Consider the following 20,311-nt stretch of genomic DNA (forward strand, 5'->3'; position numbering starts at 1 on the left):
TAAACATTTCATAGGATTTTCAGAGGGTGGAAAAACCAAGACATTTAATATAAAATGTAAAATGAATAAATACATAAAAAGAAAAAGAAAAAAATGGTTAAAAGCCATCGTCCCGGGTAGCATTTCATTTCGTCCCGTGGATTTTTTTTACCATCCCCGGGACGACGGGACTACGTTAATCTCAAACCCTGGAAGTTACATTTTATTGTTTGCATTATTTGTTTCAGCATTGCACTTTGAAGATGGTCCCTCAGCTCTTTGAAAGCTTTGGCTCTTTTTCAGATCAGCAGACGGACTCTAAGTCTTTCTTATTTACAGTATATATAAACGTTTCTCATTTCTATTCAGACTTCCATATATATTTAATTTCCTTAACGGCTTGCCATAATATATATATATAAATATATTATATACAAGCCAAATTATCCCGATCCAGATCTTACTTTAATTCAAGTAATTAAGTAATATTTCCAGGGCTTGAATTTACAACCATTTTAGTCACATACGTGCCCAAAATGTAATCTGTGCAACTTCAAAATATTTGGGAACAAACAATTATTGTAATGTGAGCTAAAGTGGTGGCATTAGCCTCTATGTTGTGAATGAATAACATAGAGGCTAATGCCATGACTTTCATTGTGTTTCAGTGTATCTTGAAGGATCATGCAAGTAATTGTTTCTTGTTGATGCTGTAAACAAAATGTCACTGTGCAAACCCATATTTGTTGTTGTACTGAACACAGATTGAAAATAAACCCACTGAAATAATAATAATAACAATGAATAATTTCTATGTCTTTGTTAGCCGTTTGTGAAGTGTTGTGCTCGTGCGCTACGTTCGCTCGCATCCTGTGCATCTCCTGGGGTCTAAGCCCCCCCTGTCCTTAAAAGCTAGTGACGCCCCTGGGTGAAGCAGTAATATTTGAAGCGCGATGTTGCAAGGGACTGTATAATCAACTTAATTTAACATACAACACATGTTGTCTGTCATTAACGAACTTGATTTGTTTAACTTTTTTACTATAATAAAAGTGCATACGATGACATCATTGGCTTATTTGCATATTTTTTATGGACTCTGGAAGAGAGCAAAAGTGTGCAAAAAAACATCAACTGAAAAACAAATGTTTTAAAATACAAATTAACTCGCTTCTATCGATTATTTTCATGTCTTTTTAGGGCCCGTCAAAGATGCTGTCTTAAGTTGTGATTAAACCTAAAAAAAAATACTGCATTAATCATGTAAATATGCTGAATAATCACACGATTGATTTTGACTGTACATACTCCTTTATCTTAACCGCGAATGTTTACCTGAAAGTTGGTAGGGGGTGTTTTTGTTGTTTTGGTCAGTGATCAGGTCAATGCATACGTCAGAGACACCAACTGGTAAATATGGCATCAAAATACCCCCTGACTGGACTTAAGATAAAACTGTTCTCAAGTTTTTGAGCAAAAAAATGACGTTCATTCAAGTACCACATTTTTAAAAATGTTCCTGAATCCATCCATCCATTTTCTACCGCTTATTCCCTTCGGGGTCGCAGGGGGCGCTGGAGCCTATCTCAGCTTCAATCGGGCGGAAGGCGGGGTACACCCTGGACAAGTCGCCACCTCATCGCAGGGCCAACACAGATAGACAGACAACATTCACACTCACATTCACACACTAGGGCCAATTTAGTGTTGCCAATCAACCTATCCCCATGTTCCTGAATGTTTCAGATAATAAAAATGTGTTTGTGTTAAAATATCGGGCTCTTTTATCAGTTAATTTTAACGAGGCAAGCAAGTGATAAGCGCCAAATGTACTTGTTAAAATGTGTTTGCGGCCACAAAAGGAGGCTGCATGGGAAACACTCATTTCATTTAAGGTGATACTTTTTGTTTCTATGTGGAAATGGCACCACTGCCTTTGTCATCGCATTTCTTTTCCTGTGCCTGTTCTTTTCTAAACACAACCAAAACTTGCTCGTTAGTTGCAGACAAGCAAAATACTAAAATGTAATCGAGTGCATGCTTGCCAGAATATTTTCTACTTTTATGAAGGGACCACATGATGAAAATGATATTTGGGTTTGTATGTTTAAATACAATTAAGTACCTTACGTTTTCTTACTTAATGTACAGTAGGGAAGAGATTCATATGGCCCCATTCTTGGGTGGATGTCACGTGAGAGGAAGGGGGAGGTTAAACATTTTGCAATGCAGTCTGCTGAAAATGATGGCAAGTGCCACTCTACGTAGCAACACTGTTATCAAAGTTGGAGTTGCCACAAAACTGTCAAGGCCAGGGCGCATTCCAATGCGCCCTCATCTTTGCATCCTGACGAGCGCACCGCGGGGCCACACCCACAGGCGCTCTCTCTCCGCTGCGGGCGTGCCTCCTCGCGCCTGCAGACAATCTGCAATCTGCGCACCTGCCTGTGATGAACGAGCTGCCTTCATAAGACTGCTCAACCTGCCATCCCGCGCCGGAATATAACCTTCTGTTCGCGTACAGTAAGCCACGTCCTGCTTGATGCAATCCTGCTCTCTCTGTGTTTTGCCCCTCCGTGTTTTCAGTGTGTGTTTTCTTGTGTCGTCCCCGCGGTACCCTACGTTGCCTTGAAAGTGAGCTGTGCGTTTCACTTTTCCCTGGATCTCCCTCTGGACTTTGACTGCCTCCCTCGATCCTTGACTTCCCCCGCATTGGACTCAGACCTGTAGACTTCTCTCTCCCCTGGACTTCCTCGTCTCTCGACAACATTTGGTAACACACACCTCAGCTAAATACTTCACATAGTCTGTCACCCATTCCTTTTTGGCTCTAGTTCACACTCCATTTCCTTAGTTTAGTTTGAATTGTTTTGTATTATTATTATTTTGTATATAATAAATAATCTTAGAGCTATACTGCCCCCTGGTGTCGGTGTCCTCATCTCCCTCTGTCCTAACCATAACAAAAACCCATTTTAAGAAATTCAATATTCATCTGCCGTCTGGCAGCTAAAAAGGATACTGTCCCCCCATCCCCTGACCCCAATTCGTCACGTTTCATGTGTCAGGTAAACAGCGACGAATGGAGCCATATGAATTATTTTCTTACTGTATTTGTTCTGCCTATTTTGAAAGAAAAAAATGTATGTACTGCATGAAATTGCAAACCTTTTTAACATTGATATAATCCAATATTGCAATAGATATTTTCCAAACAACTTTTTGCTGTTAAGATGAAAAATAAATACTCAAATAATGATATACATAAATACTTGATTTATGACTTCAAAGCAAGTTATCCATCAAAGTGAAGACTGTAAAAACAACAATAGATTTGACTTTAAAATATACCGTGTTTTTACAGCATATTACATTGAAAATTAATATAAATTATACCACTTAATGGTTAAATTCTGGCGACTGAGCTGCCAGATTTTTTACAGCAAAACCTATGCTGTTTGCTGTTGTTTTTACGGTGTACTACTGTAAATGGAAAAACAGTACCAACCGTTTTTAGGGTAAAAAACTGGCAAATTAGTTGCCAAAGTTTAAAAAAACAATGGTACTGTTTTCCATATACAGTAATATGTTGTTTAAAAAAACGCTGTATATTTTACAGTAAAAGTCTGGTAACAGAGTTGAATTTTTTTTTTCTGTAAATACAGATGTGGAGGGGGGCGTGGCCTGCGGGCCTGCTGCGGAACGGGGTGTGCAAGGAACGGCCTCGAAGACAGCGACAGGTGAGAAGATGGCCCAGGTGGGCCTTTTTATCTAATCACCTGTCGCCTTTATTAGCAGCAGCCGGAACGAGACACAGGGTTGGAGTTGGAGTGGGAGCCAGAGAGAGAGAGACACAGACTCAGAAAAAGACATTTTGCTGGAAAGCAAAAGCCTTGCACTATTTATGAAAATAAAACAGTGTTGTACCCTGAAATCCGGGCTCTCGTGGCAGTGTGTGGTGGTCCGAGGAACCAACTAGAGGGCAACCTCTACAACAGATTTTATAAAAAAAATGTAACATTGTACATACAAATATATTTAATAATCAAATACAGAGGCAAATTCATGTACTATTCTGTGTTTCTGAGGGCAGCCATAACTACAATGTGGCCCTCAATGAAAACCAGTTTGACAGCCCTGTTATGGAACATCTTCACAAGTGCATATAGGACTTGGACATGCTTTAGAGTAGTCCGTGTACAGCTTGTACAGCGGTACACACTCACTGGCTACTGAAAAGTTCTCTACACAAGTGACCACCAACAGGGTTTCCCACACATTCATTTATTTGTGGCGGCCCGCCACGAAAGAATTACATCCACCACAAATAAAAATAAAAAAAATAAAAATAAATATTTTTTATTTTTATTTATTTTATTTTTTTTCCTGTCCAGCTTCTCAGGCAAATCATGTAGTTGATGTAGATGCCCATATAGGCTGTTCAGATTTACTTTACAAAAGAGAAGTGTAGGATACTTCTCTTGTTGCCTTATTTGTATTTGACCACTACTGTTTTCTGTTTATTTGTTACTGACTGTGGCAGGACACCTCTGCCTCTGTTTCACTTTATGTTGCTGGTAAATAATATGGTTGTAGTAGTAGGCTAAAGTTAAATTATTTAGTATGCACTAATTAAAGGGGCAGAGCTTTAAGAGACATTTTAGCTTTTATAAGATATATTTTTTGTAAGAACCACAACTAATAAATATATTTCAGTGAATAACTTATTGTTCAAGTCTGTATATAAATATGTACATAAAGTGTTGTAATTATATTGTAAAATGGATGGATGGATGGATGGATGGATGGACGTTTAAAACAAAACTGTTATTATTAATTAGTAAGTATACATTTTTTGAGCCTTTTTAGAGAAGATCATATCATTGTAGTAAATTATGCAAATTAATCGATGATGTCATGGTGACAACGCCCATAGACACGCCCATAGACACGCCCCCACCGCCGCAGGTATCTTGGCAGTTTATGGGAAACACTGACCAAGATAAGATAAATGTGCCTTGCCAGCATTTAGTGCTAATAATGATGATGCTAATAGCATCACCACGAGGCTGCATGAGCGCTGCCAGCACTGGGGAGCTATGGTTCATAGAGGGGGGAAATTATTTCTGACATGTTCTGTGGCATTTTCAGAGGATAGGAAATCAATGCAGTTGTCCCTCGCCACACCGCTTATCAAATATTGTGGTTTCACTACATTGCAGATATGTTTAAAATGTTTGCCCTAAATTAGGAATTTTTAAGCATAAAAATGCCTAAATTGACTAAAAAATATCTAAACTACAGTAGTAATGGCCACTAGATGAGACTAAACCAATCAAAGCTCGCTGCTCAGTATCGTGGCCACTGTTTGGCTCAACCTCAGGCAGCATTACTACGAGTGTAAAGGTGACAGAGGAGTGATTTCATGTCTAGAGGGCTCTCATAATGTTGAAAAATGTATGTAAAAGGTAGTTTTTTTATGCTGTGATTATGAAAATGTTTGATTTGTAATTGATGATTCTTATACTTCGCCACCAATTAATTCGTGGCGGTCATGTCCTGAACCAACTAACAGCCATAAAAGAGGGATTACTGTACTGCAGGGCTTTCAAACTTTGTCCCAGCGCACTGCGTTCAAAACACATCCAAAAAAATGTTTGTTGCAGCCCAGCGGGACATTATATGTATATATGTGTTACGGTTCAAAACTCCTCTCCTGCAGCAGCGGCGCCTACACTCACTCAACAATCAACACAACGATTAGCTTTAAAAAAAAGACAGTTGTCCTTGCCCAACCTGCAACCTGCTATTTCCATCTCCAACACACCTCTATCTGTGGTGGACAAATTCACCTACCTGGGATCCACAGTCTCCAACACCAACAACCTTGATGCAGAACTTCACATGCGCATTGGAAGGGCATCGTCAATTTTTAGCAAATTGAGAAAGCGTGTCTGGCACAACAAGAGCCTTTCCTTGCTCTTCAAAGTATGTGTACACCACTCATGTGTATTTAGAACCTTACTATACGCAGGAACAAACGTCGCCTCAATGCACGTTGGCATTGAGGCGACATTGCCATCGTTCCATACTGGGCATTTGTTGGAAGGACCATGTAACCAATTCACTCATACTACAGAAAACAGTCTCCAGTGACCTGTGCACAACTCTTCGCCAACGCCATCTCAGATGGGCCGGGCACATTCATCATATGGATGACGCTCGCCTCCCCAAACTCTTATTGTATGGCGAACTAGCCAATGCTCCGCGCAAACGAGGACGTCCCAGCCTACGTTTTAAAGACTTGATCAAGAGAGAAATATTTCTCCATCAACATTGACCACTGGGAGGCTCTTGCAAATGAAAGATCCAAATGGCGTGCAGCAATTAACAACGTCTGCAGACTTTCTCAAGAGGCCTACAGGACATTCTTGGATGAGAGACGCTTAAAACGGGAAGCAGTTTGTTGCATGCGACAGGAACGGCCATAGTCAAAGTATTTTAATGTTGGTCATTATGGTGGTACTTGAGCCAAGTGTTTTCTGAGGTGGTACTTGGTGAAAAAAGTTTGAGAACCACTCGTCGATAGGGAAGATGTTCATAACGCCCGTAAACACCCCCAGATTCCCAAACGGGCATTATATGTGTTCCTTATGCAATATGATTGTTCAGTTTAAAGGTTAGTTTCACCAAGTTTTCTTGTTTTTTTTCCGGACTGTCTGATTGTGGCGGTCCGCTCCCTGTATGATTAGTGTCAGACCTTGGTCCGCATTTCCGGTAGTAAGTCGTACCCGTTTCCAGTGAGGGTTGAACTCCGCCAAGGCTGCCCTTTGTCACCGATTCTGTTCATAACTTTTTTGGACAGAATTTCTAGGCGCAGTCAGGGCGTTGAGGGGATCCAGTTTGGTGGCTGCAGAATTAGGTCTCTGCTTTTTGCAGATGATGTGGTCCTGATGGCTTCATCTGGCCAGGATCTTCAGCTCTCACTGGATCCGTTCGCAGCCGAGTGTGAAGTGACTGGGATGAGAATCAGCACCTCCAAGTCCGAGTCCATGGTTCTCGCCTGGAAAAGGGTGGAGTGCAATCTCCGGGTTGGGGAGGAGATCTTGCCCCATGTGGAGGAGTTCAAGTACCTCCGAGTCTTGTTCACGAGTGAGGGAAGAGTGGATCGTGAGATCGACAGGCGGATCGGTGCAGCGTCTTCTGTAATGCGGACACTGTATCGATCCGTTGTGGTGAAGAAGGAGCTGAGCTGGAAGGCAAAGCTCTCAATTTACCGGTCGATCTACGTTCCCATCCTCACCTATGGTCATGAGCTTTGGTTTATGACCAAAAGGACAAGATCACGGGTACAAGCGGCCGAAATAAGTTTCCTCCTTAGGGTGGCGAGGCTCTCCCTTAGAGATAGGGTAGGAAGGACACTCATCCGGGTGGAGCTCAAAGTAAAGCCGCTGCTCCTCCACATCGAGAGGAGCCAGATGAGGTGGTTCGGTCATCTGGTCAGGATGCCACCCGAACGCCTCCCTAGGGAGGTGTTTAGGGCACGGTCGACCGGTAGGAGGCTACGGGGAAGAGCCAGGACACGTTGGGAAGACTATGTCTCCCGGCTAGCCTGGGAACGCCTCGGGATCCCCCGGGAGGAGCTGGACGAAGTAGCTGGGGAGAGGGAAGTCTGGGCTTCCCTGCTTAGGCTGCTGCCCTTGCGACCCGACCTCGGATAAGCGGAAGAAGATGGATGGATGGATGGATGGATGGAAAATTGATTTGTGGTTTTGAGTGCAACATTGTGAGAATAGGATATCAACACTTCCTCTTAATATCTCTTTTGGCCACAAAGACTTCTGTTACAACTGCTATTTTTAGCAGACTGTAATACCGGTATATATGTTTCATTAATACCAAATGAATCTCATTCTTGCCGACTGTAAAACAAGAACATATTGTTTTGGTGTAATTGTGCCCTTTAACCACCAGATGGCATCAGAACACCTATCATTCTCAGAGCTTTGATGGGCGTCGATGAGTTAACTGCCATTAAACTGCTGATATGCAATGAAAATAATATTGGGCAGATATGACATGGCAGATATTAATAAAATACTTGCGTGAACTCAACAAACACAACCAAGTCTTGCCTGCTTTCGCTCTCATTCTAGCTGAGTAGGCACTGTAAAAATAATCGGTTTTGTCTATTATTGACCTATTCAAGGCTGGAATTACCCAACCTCAAATATTCCACTCTGCAATTTATTTCTTTGTTCAAATACCACATATTTTGCCTTTTGCCATCAATACAAAAAAAATGTTTTTGACCAAAAAAAGACTATAAAACATTAAAAAAAAACACACAAACTTAAATCAATTAATAGATCTGAAGTTGTTAAAACTTTTCAAGCATTGAAAAAGAAAATTGTATTGCTGACTTACGACACTTTTATGTCCTATCCTAAGAGTAAGTGTGTATAGTCAATCTTAAGGTTGCACAAGGGTTAAAATAACCCAAATACTGCAAATAGTACATGTTATCATTATGGGTGTAAAAAAAATCAATATGCGAATGACTTGCGATTCTAATTTGTAACAATTCATAATCAATTTAAAAAAATAAAAATAAAAATAAAATAAAAATATTATTATTCTATTATAATTCTCATTATTTTTCCTGTCCTGTCCATCCACTGAGGCTAAACATAATGTTGATGGAGATGCCCATATCTGCTGTCCAGATTTACTTTGGAAAAAGGAAATGTGGGTTACTTCTCTTGTTGCCTTATTGGTATTTAACTTTATTAAATGCTTGGGTAGAACTTTATTAAACAAAACTAGTTGTTTTTAAGTACTATGGAAATGTATCAGAGCTGTGTATTTCATCATAGAACTGGGACACTATGCTATTCAAAAAGTATTGATTTTGAATCGAGAATCGATACTGAATTGAATAGTTATCCCCAAGAATCGAATCGAATCGTGTGGTGCCCAAAGATTTACAGCCCTAGTTATCATAAATGTGTCTGTTACCATTGCATACAAATGTACAGCACAGCAAGTATATAAAACTGTGTTGGAGGGTTTTGGATGGTTTTTAGAGTGCTTTATAGGAGAAAAAGAACATATCTATGTTACCGACATTGTTCGCCACCTCTTACTAGCAGTTTTTTACTATTTAGATTGCACAAAAGAGGGGAAAAATGTGTTCTTGTCTCACAAAGATTGTCAATGATGAGCAGAACGTAACAAAGTTGGGCAGCAACTTTGAAGATTGAATAGGACGTGTTTATTGTTGTAGTTTTATGGGAGTATGAGTACAATTCTGCCATTTAAAAGCGTAATATTGTAAGAAGGAAAACAGACTTGTTGTAAATGATGAAACGCTATACAATCCTGCCATTTAGTGGTTCTGAGGTGCAGCACTGCTGTCAAGTTCACCTTCAATTAAATCCTCCAGTCTTAGCTCATTTTTAATTAGCTTTTTCCTGAACACTTGCAAGAATAATGGTTGATAAGTTGCCACTCCATCTTGTCGAACGACAACTTAGCCAGTTGCATTTGTTCAAAGTAGTGTTGTCCCGATACCAATATTTTGGTACCGGTACCAAAATTATTTCGATACTTTTCTAAATAAAGGGGACCACAAAAAATTGCATTATTGGGTTTATTTTAACAAAAAAATTTAGGGTACATTAAACATATGTTTCTTATTGCAAGTTTGTCCTTAAATAAAATAGTGAACATACAAGACAATTGGTCTTTTAGTAGTAAGTAAACAAACAAAGGCTCCTAATTTATCTGCTGACATATGCAGTAACATATTGTGTCATTTATCATTGTATTATTTTCTCAAAATTATTACAGACAAGTGGTAGAAAATGAATTATTAATCTACTTGTTCATTTACTGTTAACATTTGCTTACTTTCTCTTTTAACATGTTCTATCTACACTTCTGTTAAAATGTAATAATCACTTATTCTTCTGTTGTTTGGATGCTTTACATTAGTTTTGGATGATACCACATATTTGGGTATCAATTTGGTAGATGGACCGGTACTTTTCTGAGGCAGTATAGTACCGAATATGATTCATTAGTACATATTAGTACTAGACTAATGCCGGTATACCGTACAACCCTAGTTCAAAGTCAACTTGCCGCCTGACATGATTATGGATTAGTTGACACTTAATTTCTTTGACACAGAGTGGATGCAACTCATCGTGACAATTTAACATTTACTTTGCAGTCATACCCGTACGCGTCGTCAAGGGAACTGCTTTGAGGATGTGTTGGTCTTCCAGAGTCTACGTTTCCCCTTCACCGCTGACACATATTGTGGTTTTTTGCAGCACGTACAATGTGATTTACCTGAAACCTGTGACATTTCTGAGAAGTACATCTGGGTTATGTTAAGGCAGGTTGACTGCAACACCTCTCTCTCTCTCACACACTTACTCACCGGAGAACTGTTATCTTTTAGATCTTTGGACTCCATGGGGTGGATTTCAGCACTTGGATGTATTGCCATGTTGCTTATGTTCTCTGCAACTTTGAACAAAGGTAAATTCACTTTAATGTTAATATTGTTGATACGTTTCATATTCTTAGCTGTAATTTCACTGCTTCCTGTGTTGGAGCTGAGGTGGTCGAGTGCCACTGAAACAGCACTTGTATTTTTGTGTACTGTAATGTCATCGTGTTGGTATTTGCATTAGAACGTTACTAATTCTATAGCAAAACCACATAACAATTCAGCTATTTTGGAAGTTAAAAAATAATACAACTTTTACAGAGTGGCGGTTGTAGCTATAGGCCATGTGGGCAATTATCCATGGCAGTATTCTCTACCAGGGCGCCGCAAAGATGAGGGGGAAAAAAAATGTATATGTGCAGAGCGATGATTTTTACTCATCAGGTCAACATGGTGCCGGGGGGAGAGAGACACGTAGATGCCACTTTTGTACTCCGCTAGGAGTTCTGGTATTCAATAGTGTTCCTCAACTTTTCAATCAACGTGCTGGCACTCGCGACTTTCTTTGGCCCGATGGTGGCTTATTTCGCAGTCGTGCTCAATTTGATGAAAGAAGAGACTGTCGCAGATGTCGCAGAAAGATAAGTTGTGAGCAAACAAATGACGTGCATTCAAATCAAACATTTTAAAAATGTTCCTGGATGACATTCCGACAATAGTGAGTCCAAATATTGGGGTCTTTTTTAAGTTAATGTAAATTATTCAAGTGAGTAATAACCTGCGATTGACCACGGTTAATCCAAATTCAAAAGTGTGGTTAATCTGTTTTTAATATGAATTGTTTGACAGCATTAATACATAGACATATTTAAATTGCATAGATTTGAGGATCTATGGTGTGCAGGTGTCAACAAACTTGTTTCCACTAAGAGCTGCTGTTCTGTTGAGCCATGCATCCCATGCTAGTGCACATGCGTGTGCATGTAGGACACGGAAACAGATGTTCTGAAGAGTTCAATTTTGGGTGTTATTAATCAAACGACCAACATAACATTCAACCTACCTGTCGAAAATGCTACATTTTGGGAGGTACCGTATTTTTCGGACTATAAATCGCTCCGGAGTATAAGTCGCACCGGCCGAAAATGCATGATAAAGAAGGAAAAAAACATATATAAGTCGCACTGGAGTATAAGTCGCATTTTTGGGGGAAATTTATTTGATAAAACCCAACACCAAGAATAGACATTTGAAAGGCAATTTTAAAAATAAATAAAGAATAGTGAACAACAGGCTGAATAAGTGTACGTTATATGACGCATAAATAACCAACTGAGAACGTGCCTGGTATGTTAACGTAACATATTATGGTAAGAGTCATTCAAATAACTATAACATATAGAACATGCTATACGTTTACCAAACAATCTGTCACTCCTAATCGCTAAATCCCATGAAATCTTATACGTGTAGTCTCTTACGTGAATGAGATAAATAATATTATTTGATATTTTACGGTAATGTGTTAATAATTTCACACATAAGCTATGAAAAAAACTGCGACTAATAGTCCGAAAAATACGGTATATGACATTTACTTGTTAAAATGCTCTGATTTATCGTTGGTATATGTGTTAAGTAGCATAATTATATCAAAACAGGCCAGTTTTTCAACATATGAAGACAGATGTTTTTTTGTAGATAATTTTTTTATGTTTTGTAGCTTAAAGAAAGATTGAAAGAGTATATTTTTTATTACGCGTGTACCGTTACCTAATAAATCCTACATTTCCTGACATTGCCATATTATTATCTCGGTGGACACAACTGTATGTGCGTGTGGGTTTAAAGTACCAGTATAATGGTATTTATTTTAAGGGGTTGATTCACACAAATTCAATTGATGTGTCTTAGTGTCCTTTAGTATGTTTTAATGACGTTTGTTTTTTTTCCACATATAATATGTACGATTAAGATATTTCTTATATGAAAAAAACTTGTATGCATTTTTTGCGTTTTGAGCGGAGTGAGTGCAGCCTCCCTCCAATTAGCGCACCTTCAGCGGTGGAAAGAAAAAAAGTGGCGTCAATGTAGATGCACTGCACGACTGCTTGTAAAATGCCCATAAAAAGTGGTACATGCATACTTGCCAACCTTGAGACCTCCGAATTCGGGAGATGGGGGGCGGGGTTGGGGGGGCGGGCTTTTGGTGGTAGCGGGGGGTGCATATGGTAGCGTCCCGGAAGAGTTAGTGCTGCAAGGGGTTCTGGGTATTTGTTCTGTTGTGTTTATGTTGTGTTACGGTGCGGATGTTCTCCCGAAATGTGTTTGTCATTCTTGTTTGGTGTGGGTTCACAGTGTGGCGCATATTTGTAACAGTGTTAAAGTTGTTTATACCTCACCCTCAGTGGGACCTGTATGGCTGTTGATCAAGTATGCCTTGCATTCACTTGTGTGTGTGTTAAATCCGCATATATTATGTGACTGGGCCGGCACGCTGTCTGTATGGAGGAAAAGCAGACGTGACGACAGGTTGTAGAGGACGTTAAAGGCAGTGCCTTTAAAGCACGCCCCCAATATTATTGTCCGGGTGGAAATCGGGAGAAATTATGGAGAATGGTTGCCCTGGGAGATTTTCAGGAGAGGCACTGAAATTCGGGAGTCTCCCGGGAATATCGGGAGGGTTAGCAAGTATGGGTACATGTCTCCTGCATGTTTGAAAACATAGCAAAACGCCACAGGTAGGAGGCGCATGATAACATGAATGTGCAGTAAATGAGTGTCTATGTGGTGGTGCCGCAAAATCCTCATTTAAATAAGGCGGTGAGCACCACTTTACAGTTGCACACGCAGTCTTAGTAGATCACATGCCCATTAATACACACTGTTTTATAGGTTGCACATGCTGTTTACTGTGTGGTATTTGGACCTTAGTAAATCAGGCCCTTACTCTAAAATGTCTGAATATGGTTTAATAGATAAAATGAAACATTATTCAGCATAAAAAGATAGTTTCCATTATACTGGTACTGTAAAATACATTTACACTAAACTCAAGATCAGAATACAAACTTAATGTCAACATATGCATGACTAGTAGCGAGACAAAATAAAGAAGTCCACCTGCTACGCCACCAACGTGTCCGTTGGTGCTTTGAGTCGTGTCTTGTGGCTATAGAACAGCTCATTTGGTACTTTGCTCTGCTGGCATGGTTTGTTTGGTGAAGCATTAATGCATTCCACCAAACCCCGGACTGGGCCAAACTAACAAATAGGCCGAGACCTGGTTTTGAGGCCATCACGGCCCGTGTACCATAGAGCGCACATGGGGCCACAATGATTGTATGGGTTTGTCAATGTAAGCGCTTTGAGACAATTGTGAAAAAGCACTACCGTATTTTTCGGATTATAAATTGCAGTTTTTTTTGTAGTTTGGCCAGGGGTGCGATTTATACTCTGGAGCGATTTATGTGTGAAATTATTAACACATTACCGTAAAATATCAAATAATATTATTTATCTCATTCACATAAGAGACTAGGCGTGTATCAGCAATCGTCACACACACACGTCAACCAATAAAAATTTGGCGAAATGTCTATTCTTGGTGTTGGATTTTATAAAATAAATTTCCCCCAAAAATGCGATTTATACTCTAGTGTGACTTTTTTTTTTTTTTCATCTTTATTATGCATTTTCGGCTGGTGCGATTTATACTCCGGAGCGATTTATAATCCGAAAAATACAGTATATAAATATCATTCATTTCATTTCATTCATATACAGCAGGGGTCACCAACCTTTTTGAAACCAAGGGCTACTTCTTGGGTACTGATTAATGCGAAGGGCTACCAGTTAGATACACACTTAAATAAATTGCCAGAAGTAGCCAATCTGCTCAATTTACCTTTAACTCTGTTATTATTAATAATTAATGATATTTATCTTTGTGGAAACACTGATCACCTTAATGATTTCTCACAATAAATATATATAGAAACAGATAAATATCAATATGCAACACTTTATTTTTATATTTTCTCTAAGTGCACATTTTTCAAATTGAACATTTTCAAATGATCACTTCTAAGACAGTCTTGTGAAATCACAATATCCCATTTTAACTAGCTAGCCACTAACATTTTTTAACAAATCATGAATTACTTTGCACCATGTTTGTACAAATAATAACTCATGTAAAATAAAAAAGTAAACTCTCAAATTTTTAAATCATGTCACACTTTGAACTGGACACCAAATCTGTTATCTGTTTCTTTGTCAGTTAGTGGGAAGCCTGGCATTGCATGCTGTTAACTAGTGTGTTGTACTCTGGTGTGTAACTTGACACTGCAACTCTGAGTGAGTCTTGCAGATGTGCATCAGTGAGGCGTGTTCTGTGTTTGTTCTTGATGAAGTTCATGTCAGAAAAGGCTGATTCACAAAGATAAGATTTTTCCTCATTGTTTGCGGAACCTTCTTAATCTTTTGGACATATTTTCACAGCAATCTGGTCTGAAGCTTAATTATGATAAATGTAAAATGTTAAGGATCGGAAATCTAAAGGGAACGTCCTTTCGAATGGAATGCAAAGTGCCTGTTTTGTGGACAGATGGACCAGTTAACATACTTGGTGTTGTTGTCCCAGAAAATCTGGAAGATCTAGGCTCAGTAAATTATGATAATCGACTAAGAAAGCTGGACAAAATTATGCAATTATGGAAAGGGAAATCCCTAACCTTGTATGGTAAAATGTCTATTGCCAACTCGTTAATTATTCCTCAATTTATTTATTTGTTTTTGTCATTACCAGCTCCATCACAAAACTTTTTTAAGATTTATGAGCGGAGGGTCTTCGATTTTGTCTGGAACGGCAAACCAGAAAAGATTAAAAGAAAGGTTTTGTACAAAGAGTATGAATATGGGGGCCTGAAACTTCTCAACCTGGAAGCTATGTGTCTGTCTTTAAAAGCATCAATTGTTCCAAAGATGTATTTAAACATTGAGTGGTACACAAATGTCCTGTTGGACAAAAAACATGTACTGTATCAAAATAAATTGTATCCTTTTTTACAAGTGATCCCCTCCCAGAGAGTCTGCTGGGAAACATGGCGGGGTTCATAAAGGAAACAATCCACTCATAGTGGTGTTTTCAATTTTATGTGCCAGAAAAAAGAGACGATATTTTGCAGCAGTTAATATGGATGAACTCTAATATTGTAATAGATGGAAAGCCTTTCTTTTGGAAAAATGTGTTTGAAAGAGGAATCATTTTCGTCAATGATATTATCAATGCGAATGGTAAAATTATGAAGTATGATGAATTTAGAGCTATGTATGGTGATGCTTGCTCAAGCTTTTCATTTTATCAACTAACTGGAGTAATTGGGAAAAGATGGAAACAAATAATTAATTATGGAACTACTAAATTATTAGTTTGTAAACCTCTAATAAGAAATTCTAGTTGGCAAAAAGGAACTCAAATAAATAGAAAAATATATAATTTTTATTTAATAAAGAAATGTTTGAAGGCTGCCTCATACAACACAAATGGAAAATGGGAGGACTTTTTTGACTGCCCGTTGCCATGGGATGCCATATTCAAACTAATCTATAAAACCACTATCGATGTGCAAAATCGTTATTTTCAAATTAAAATTATTTATAACTTCTTACCCACAGGGAAAATGTTAAAATTATGGAATATGACAGAGTCAGATGATTGCCGATTTTGTTGTCAGGAGCCTGAATCCACCCTGCATTTGTTTTGGTATTGTCATATTGTGTCTTTGTTTTGGGTGGAAGTTGAAAAAATGTGTTTAAGGATTGGTTTGTTTATGAAGCTTAATGTGGTTTCTGTTATTTTAGGAGAGTTCATTGACAATCATGATTTAGTCAATTTAATTATAGTACTCGGTAAAATGTTTATTTTTAAGGCCAAAAACAGATATTCACTTAGTATTACTTTCTTTAAAACATTTATTCAGTATTTTCTAACTTTAGAAAGTTACATGGTTGAAAACGATAATGATGATAATTAAAAAAAAGATGAGAAGTCCTCAAAGGCTTATTTTGAAAGTATAATTATGTTTATAGATTATATGATATCTGTTGTTGTGTTCCCTAATTTGAGTGACCTGAACATAATCTGGACTGTACATAAATGCTTATTTTGAAAATGTAATTTTGTTTATAAATTATATGCAATCTGTTGTGTTCCCTAATTTTTTTCTGTGTACATGAATGAAGGTGTGTGTTGCTGAGTGCGACTTGGACATTATCTGGACTGGGCCTGGTTTAAAAAAACCTTTAAACAAATCTAATTTCATTGACAACCTGGTCTGTTGAATATAAGGCCCTTTTTTAAAAAATAAAATAAAATAAGATAAATAAATAAAAAACATTTTCTTGGATAAAAAAGAAAGTAAAACAATATAAAAAGAATTACATAAAAAATAGTAATTAATGAAAATGTTAGTGGACCAGCAGCCTATACAATCATGTGTGCTTCAGGGACTGTGTCCCTTGCAGATGTGTTGTCTATGTTGTGGGAACCAGAATATTGGTAGCAGAAAGAAATAACCCCTTTTGTGTGAGTGGGTGTGGATGAGTGTGCATGGGGGAGGTTGTGTGTGTTGATGCACTGATTGAAAGTGTATCTTGTGTTTTTTCTATGTAGATTTAATTAAAAAAAAAAATATATATATATATATATATATATATATATATTTTTTTTTTTTTTTTTTTTTTTTTTTTTTTTAGAACAGGCCCGCGGGCGACTCATCTGGTCCTTACGGGCGACCTGGTGCCCGCGGGCACCGCGTTGGTGACCCCTGATATACAGTATATGTACACATACATTGTTAATCACATTTTGTTCATAGTTAACTCAAAATTAATCACGATAGTCGCAGATAGGTATCATTTTTCATCATTAATAAGTGTACCCGAGACAGATCATTTTCAGGGGGGGTTGCTAATTATTGCAGCATGACAATGTTTTAACCTTCTCTAGTAATTAATCAAATGTAATATTGAGCCTTGCTAATCATTGTGTAATTGAGGACTCGACCAGAACATGTTATAAAATAACTTACACAATATGTCAGCCAGTCAGAAAAAGATCCCCCACCCCCATATTCCTAAACTGATGTACCGTATTTTCCGCACTATAAGGCGCACCGGACTATAAGGCGCACCTTCAATGAATGACCTATTTTAAAACTTTGTTCATAGGTAAGGCGCACCGCATTATAAGGCGCACCACATTATAAGGCGCATAGAATAGACCAGGGGTAGGGAACCTATGGCTCTAGAGCCAGATGTGGCTCTTTTGATGACTGCATCTGGCTCTCAGATAAATCTTAGCTAATATTACTTAACAGGATGAGTACTGAATAATTCTGCTGGTAATCACAGTGTTAAAAATAACGTTCAAAATATAAAACATTCTCATGCCTTTTAATCCATCCATCCGTTTTCTATTGCACCTGTTCAAGAAGTCGCATTAATGGTAAGAAGTATTTTATTTATTATTGGTTAGCTTCAGAATAACAATGTTATTAAAAAGAATGAGAGACTTATTATACTCTAAAAATGTTGGTCTTACTTAAAAATGCACGCATTTAGTTGTATTCAGTGTTAAAAAAAAAATATGGCTCTCACGGAAATACATTTTAAAATATTTGGCTTTCATGGCTCTCTCAACCAAAATGGTTCCCGACCCCTGGAATAGACGCTACAGTAGAGGCTGGGGTTACGTTATGCAACCTGTGGTTGCGAGACCTGCTGTGGCTCAATATTGGTCCATATATAAGGCGCACCGGATTATAAGGCGCACTATCAGGTTTTGAGAAAATTGGAGGTTTTTAGGTGCGCCTTATTGTGCGGAAAGTACGGTACTAGCATTTCTTTAGGTGCAAAAATCACAGAATAACATTACAAAACATCTCTGACAAAGTATGATAGTACTGTAAGACATTTTTATTTTGTTAATGTCAGGGTGTCCCCTAATTTGGCAAAATACCTGTGGCGGTGGGGGCGTGGTTAGGGGCGTGATCTATATGATGTCATCGCATGATTTGCTATGGTAGATAGATGCATATATTCTTTAAAAAGCCCCAAAAAATTGGAATATACATTTTAAAACAAATCTGTTAGGATGACATATATAATTTTTCTTAGATAATATCGTTTTGTTATATTTTTTAAATTGTTGCTGCTTATTGTACTGTAAAATGTACTTTTATTTTAATTTTTTTAGAGAGATTTCTCCAATCCTTTTAGTCACTTTTTCTTTAATAAAAACGACTGGCAACAAATCTAGCAACTATCTTTGGTGTTATTGGAGTTTAGAGACTGTGTTTAGATTCTGTCACGCCATGTCTGTGACGAAAAGCGAGCCGCAGGGAGCCTGACGTCACACTTGCTTCGTGCTGCTCGGAGCCTTTCTCTCATTAAAAGTAGTCAGTGTCATCTTAGATTGGGAAGGTCGCTGCCCGTGGGTATATTTCGAATATATTAAAGTACGTCCACAGCGCGGACACGCTGCCTCCACTCCAGACAACTCCCTGCGTATGGCTGGTGTTAATGTGTATGTTAGTGTGTTATGATGGTCATTTTTCCCATGGTCTGTGAACACATCATGTCGGTGGAGAATGAAGAAGTGTTGTGTGTTGAGATGTGAAGCACGGAGGCAGATGTGTGTGCACAGAGGAAATAATTGTTGGAATTGGGCTCGTTGTTAGCATAACATTGGCAATAAAAGCTAAAAAGAGTGTCAGACTTTGTTTATTTTCTTGTGGACGCTACAATACATTATGTTGTTTTATTCTGTTAGGTGTCACGGCTAATATGAAGCACATACATTAAGGAGAAACCCTGAACGTAGTTAAACCTAATGTATAGCAAAATGCTTTTATTTTGAAGCCAGGAAAAGTGTGTGATTGTTTTGAAAAAGTGTCTTAATTGACGTATTTTGACGTCGAATCAACTGTTTGCAAAAAAAAAAAAAGTCTCCTTTCGACATTCTTCCAACTGTCTTTCATTTCTGTTGAGCTTTAATATCATCTTACTTACTAAATCAGTCACAGTAACAATCTAAATGTTATGTTATGACTGCACCTTAACCGTAATCTGAATACGGAAGTGAAGCACCACCCACCTCTAGAACGACGCGCGCAGCAGGCATTTGCTGCAGGGATGTTGTCTCTTCTCACAGTAAAAAATTGTACTTTTTGTCGGGAGAACAACTTGCCATGGCATTATACCTGATATTTCCATGAGGTAGACTTTCCTTTGTCCGTTTCTGCTAGCTTGTGGCTCATCAGTAGCATGTGAACTGCAGCCTGGTTCCCCTGCTGCGGCGCGGGCTGAAGGTCAAAAAGGAAGTGTCCACGTTAATTGCCCGTTCAAAAAATGAGTGCCGTTATTGAAATGTATAGTTAACGCGTTATTATCGCGTTAACTTTGACAGTCCTAATATATACAGAATATATAAATACACACATACATACACAGTATATGTACATATAAAGACATATATTGTAAATGTAAACATAGATAAATGAACATATATACATATACACATATACATACATATACTGTATATATATATACAAATATATAATACATATACACACATATATATATGTATACATATCTATATATATATATACATACATACATACATACATACAGTATATATAAATACACACATATATACACAGTTTTTATATATAATGTGGTAGCCATTTTTGTGTTGTTCATATTTCGGTAGTCCTGCTTATATTAAGTTAAATTAATTATTTAATTAATTATGAATACTTGGGCCTACTGCTCTACTGCACATTGGTGTTGGTCATTGTGGTGGTG

The 20,311-nt window shown here is 38.1% G+C and overlaps 1 protein-coding gene across 1 annotated transcript in view; it reads left to right on the plus strand.

Annotated features, from left to right (window-relative positions):
* Positions 1–10,403: 10,403 nt before the first annotated feature.
* il12rb1 (interleukin 12 receptor subunit beta 1) overlaps positions 10,404–20,311 on the plus strand; it is a 40,163-nt gene continuing 30,255 nt past the window's right edge. The window contains exon 1 of the mRNA XM_062028684.1: positions 10,404–10,530. Within this exon, the coding sequence (XP_061884668.1) occupies positions 10,464–10,530 (67 nt within the window). The 5' untranslated portion in view covers positions 10,404–10,463. The remainder of the gene's footprint in view (positions 10,531–20,311) is intronic.

This window comes from Entelurus aequoreus, linkage group LG19 (genome assembly GCF_033978785.1).
Source record: "Entelurus aequoreus isolate RoL-2023_Sb linkage group LG19, RoL_Eaeq_v1.1, whole genome shotgun sequence".
Classification (NCBI taxonomy): Eukaryota; Metazoa; Chordata; class Actinopteri; order Syngnathiformes; family Syngnathidae; genus Entelurus; species Entelurus aequoreus.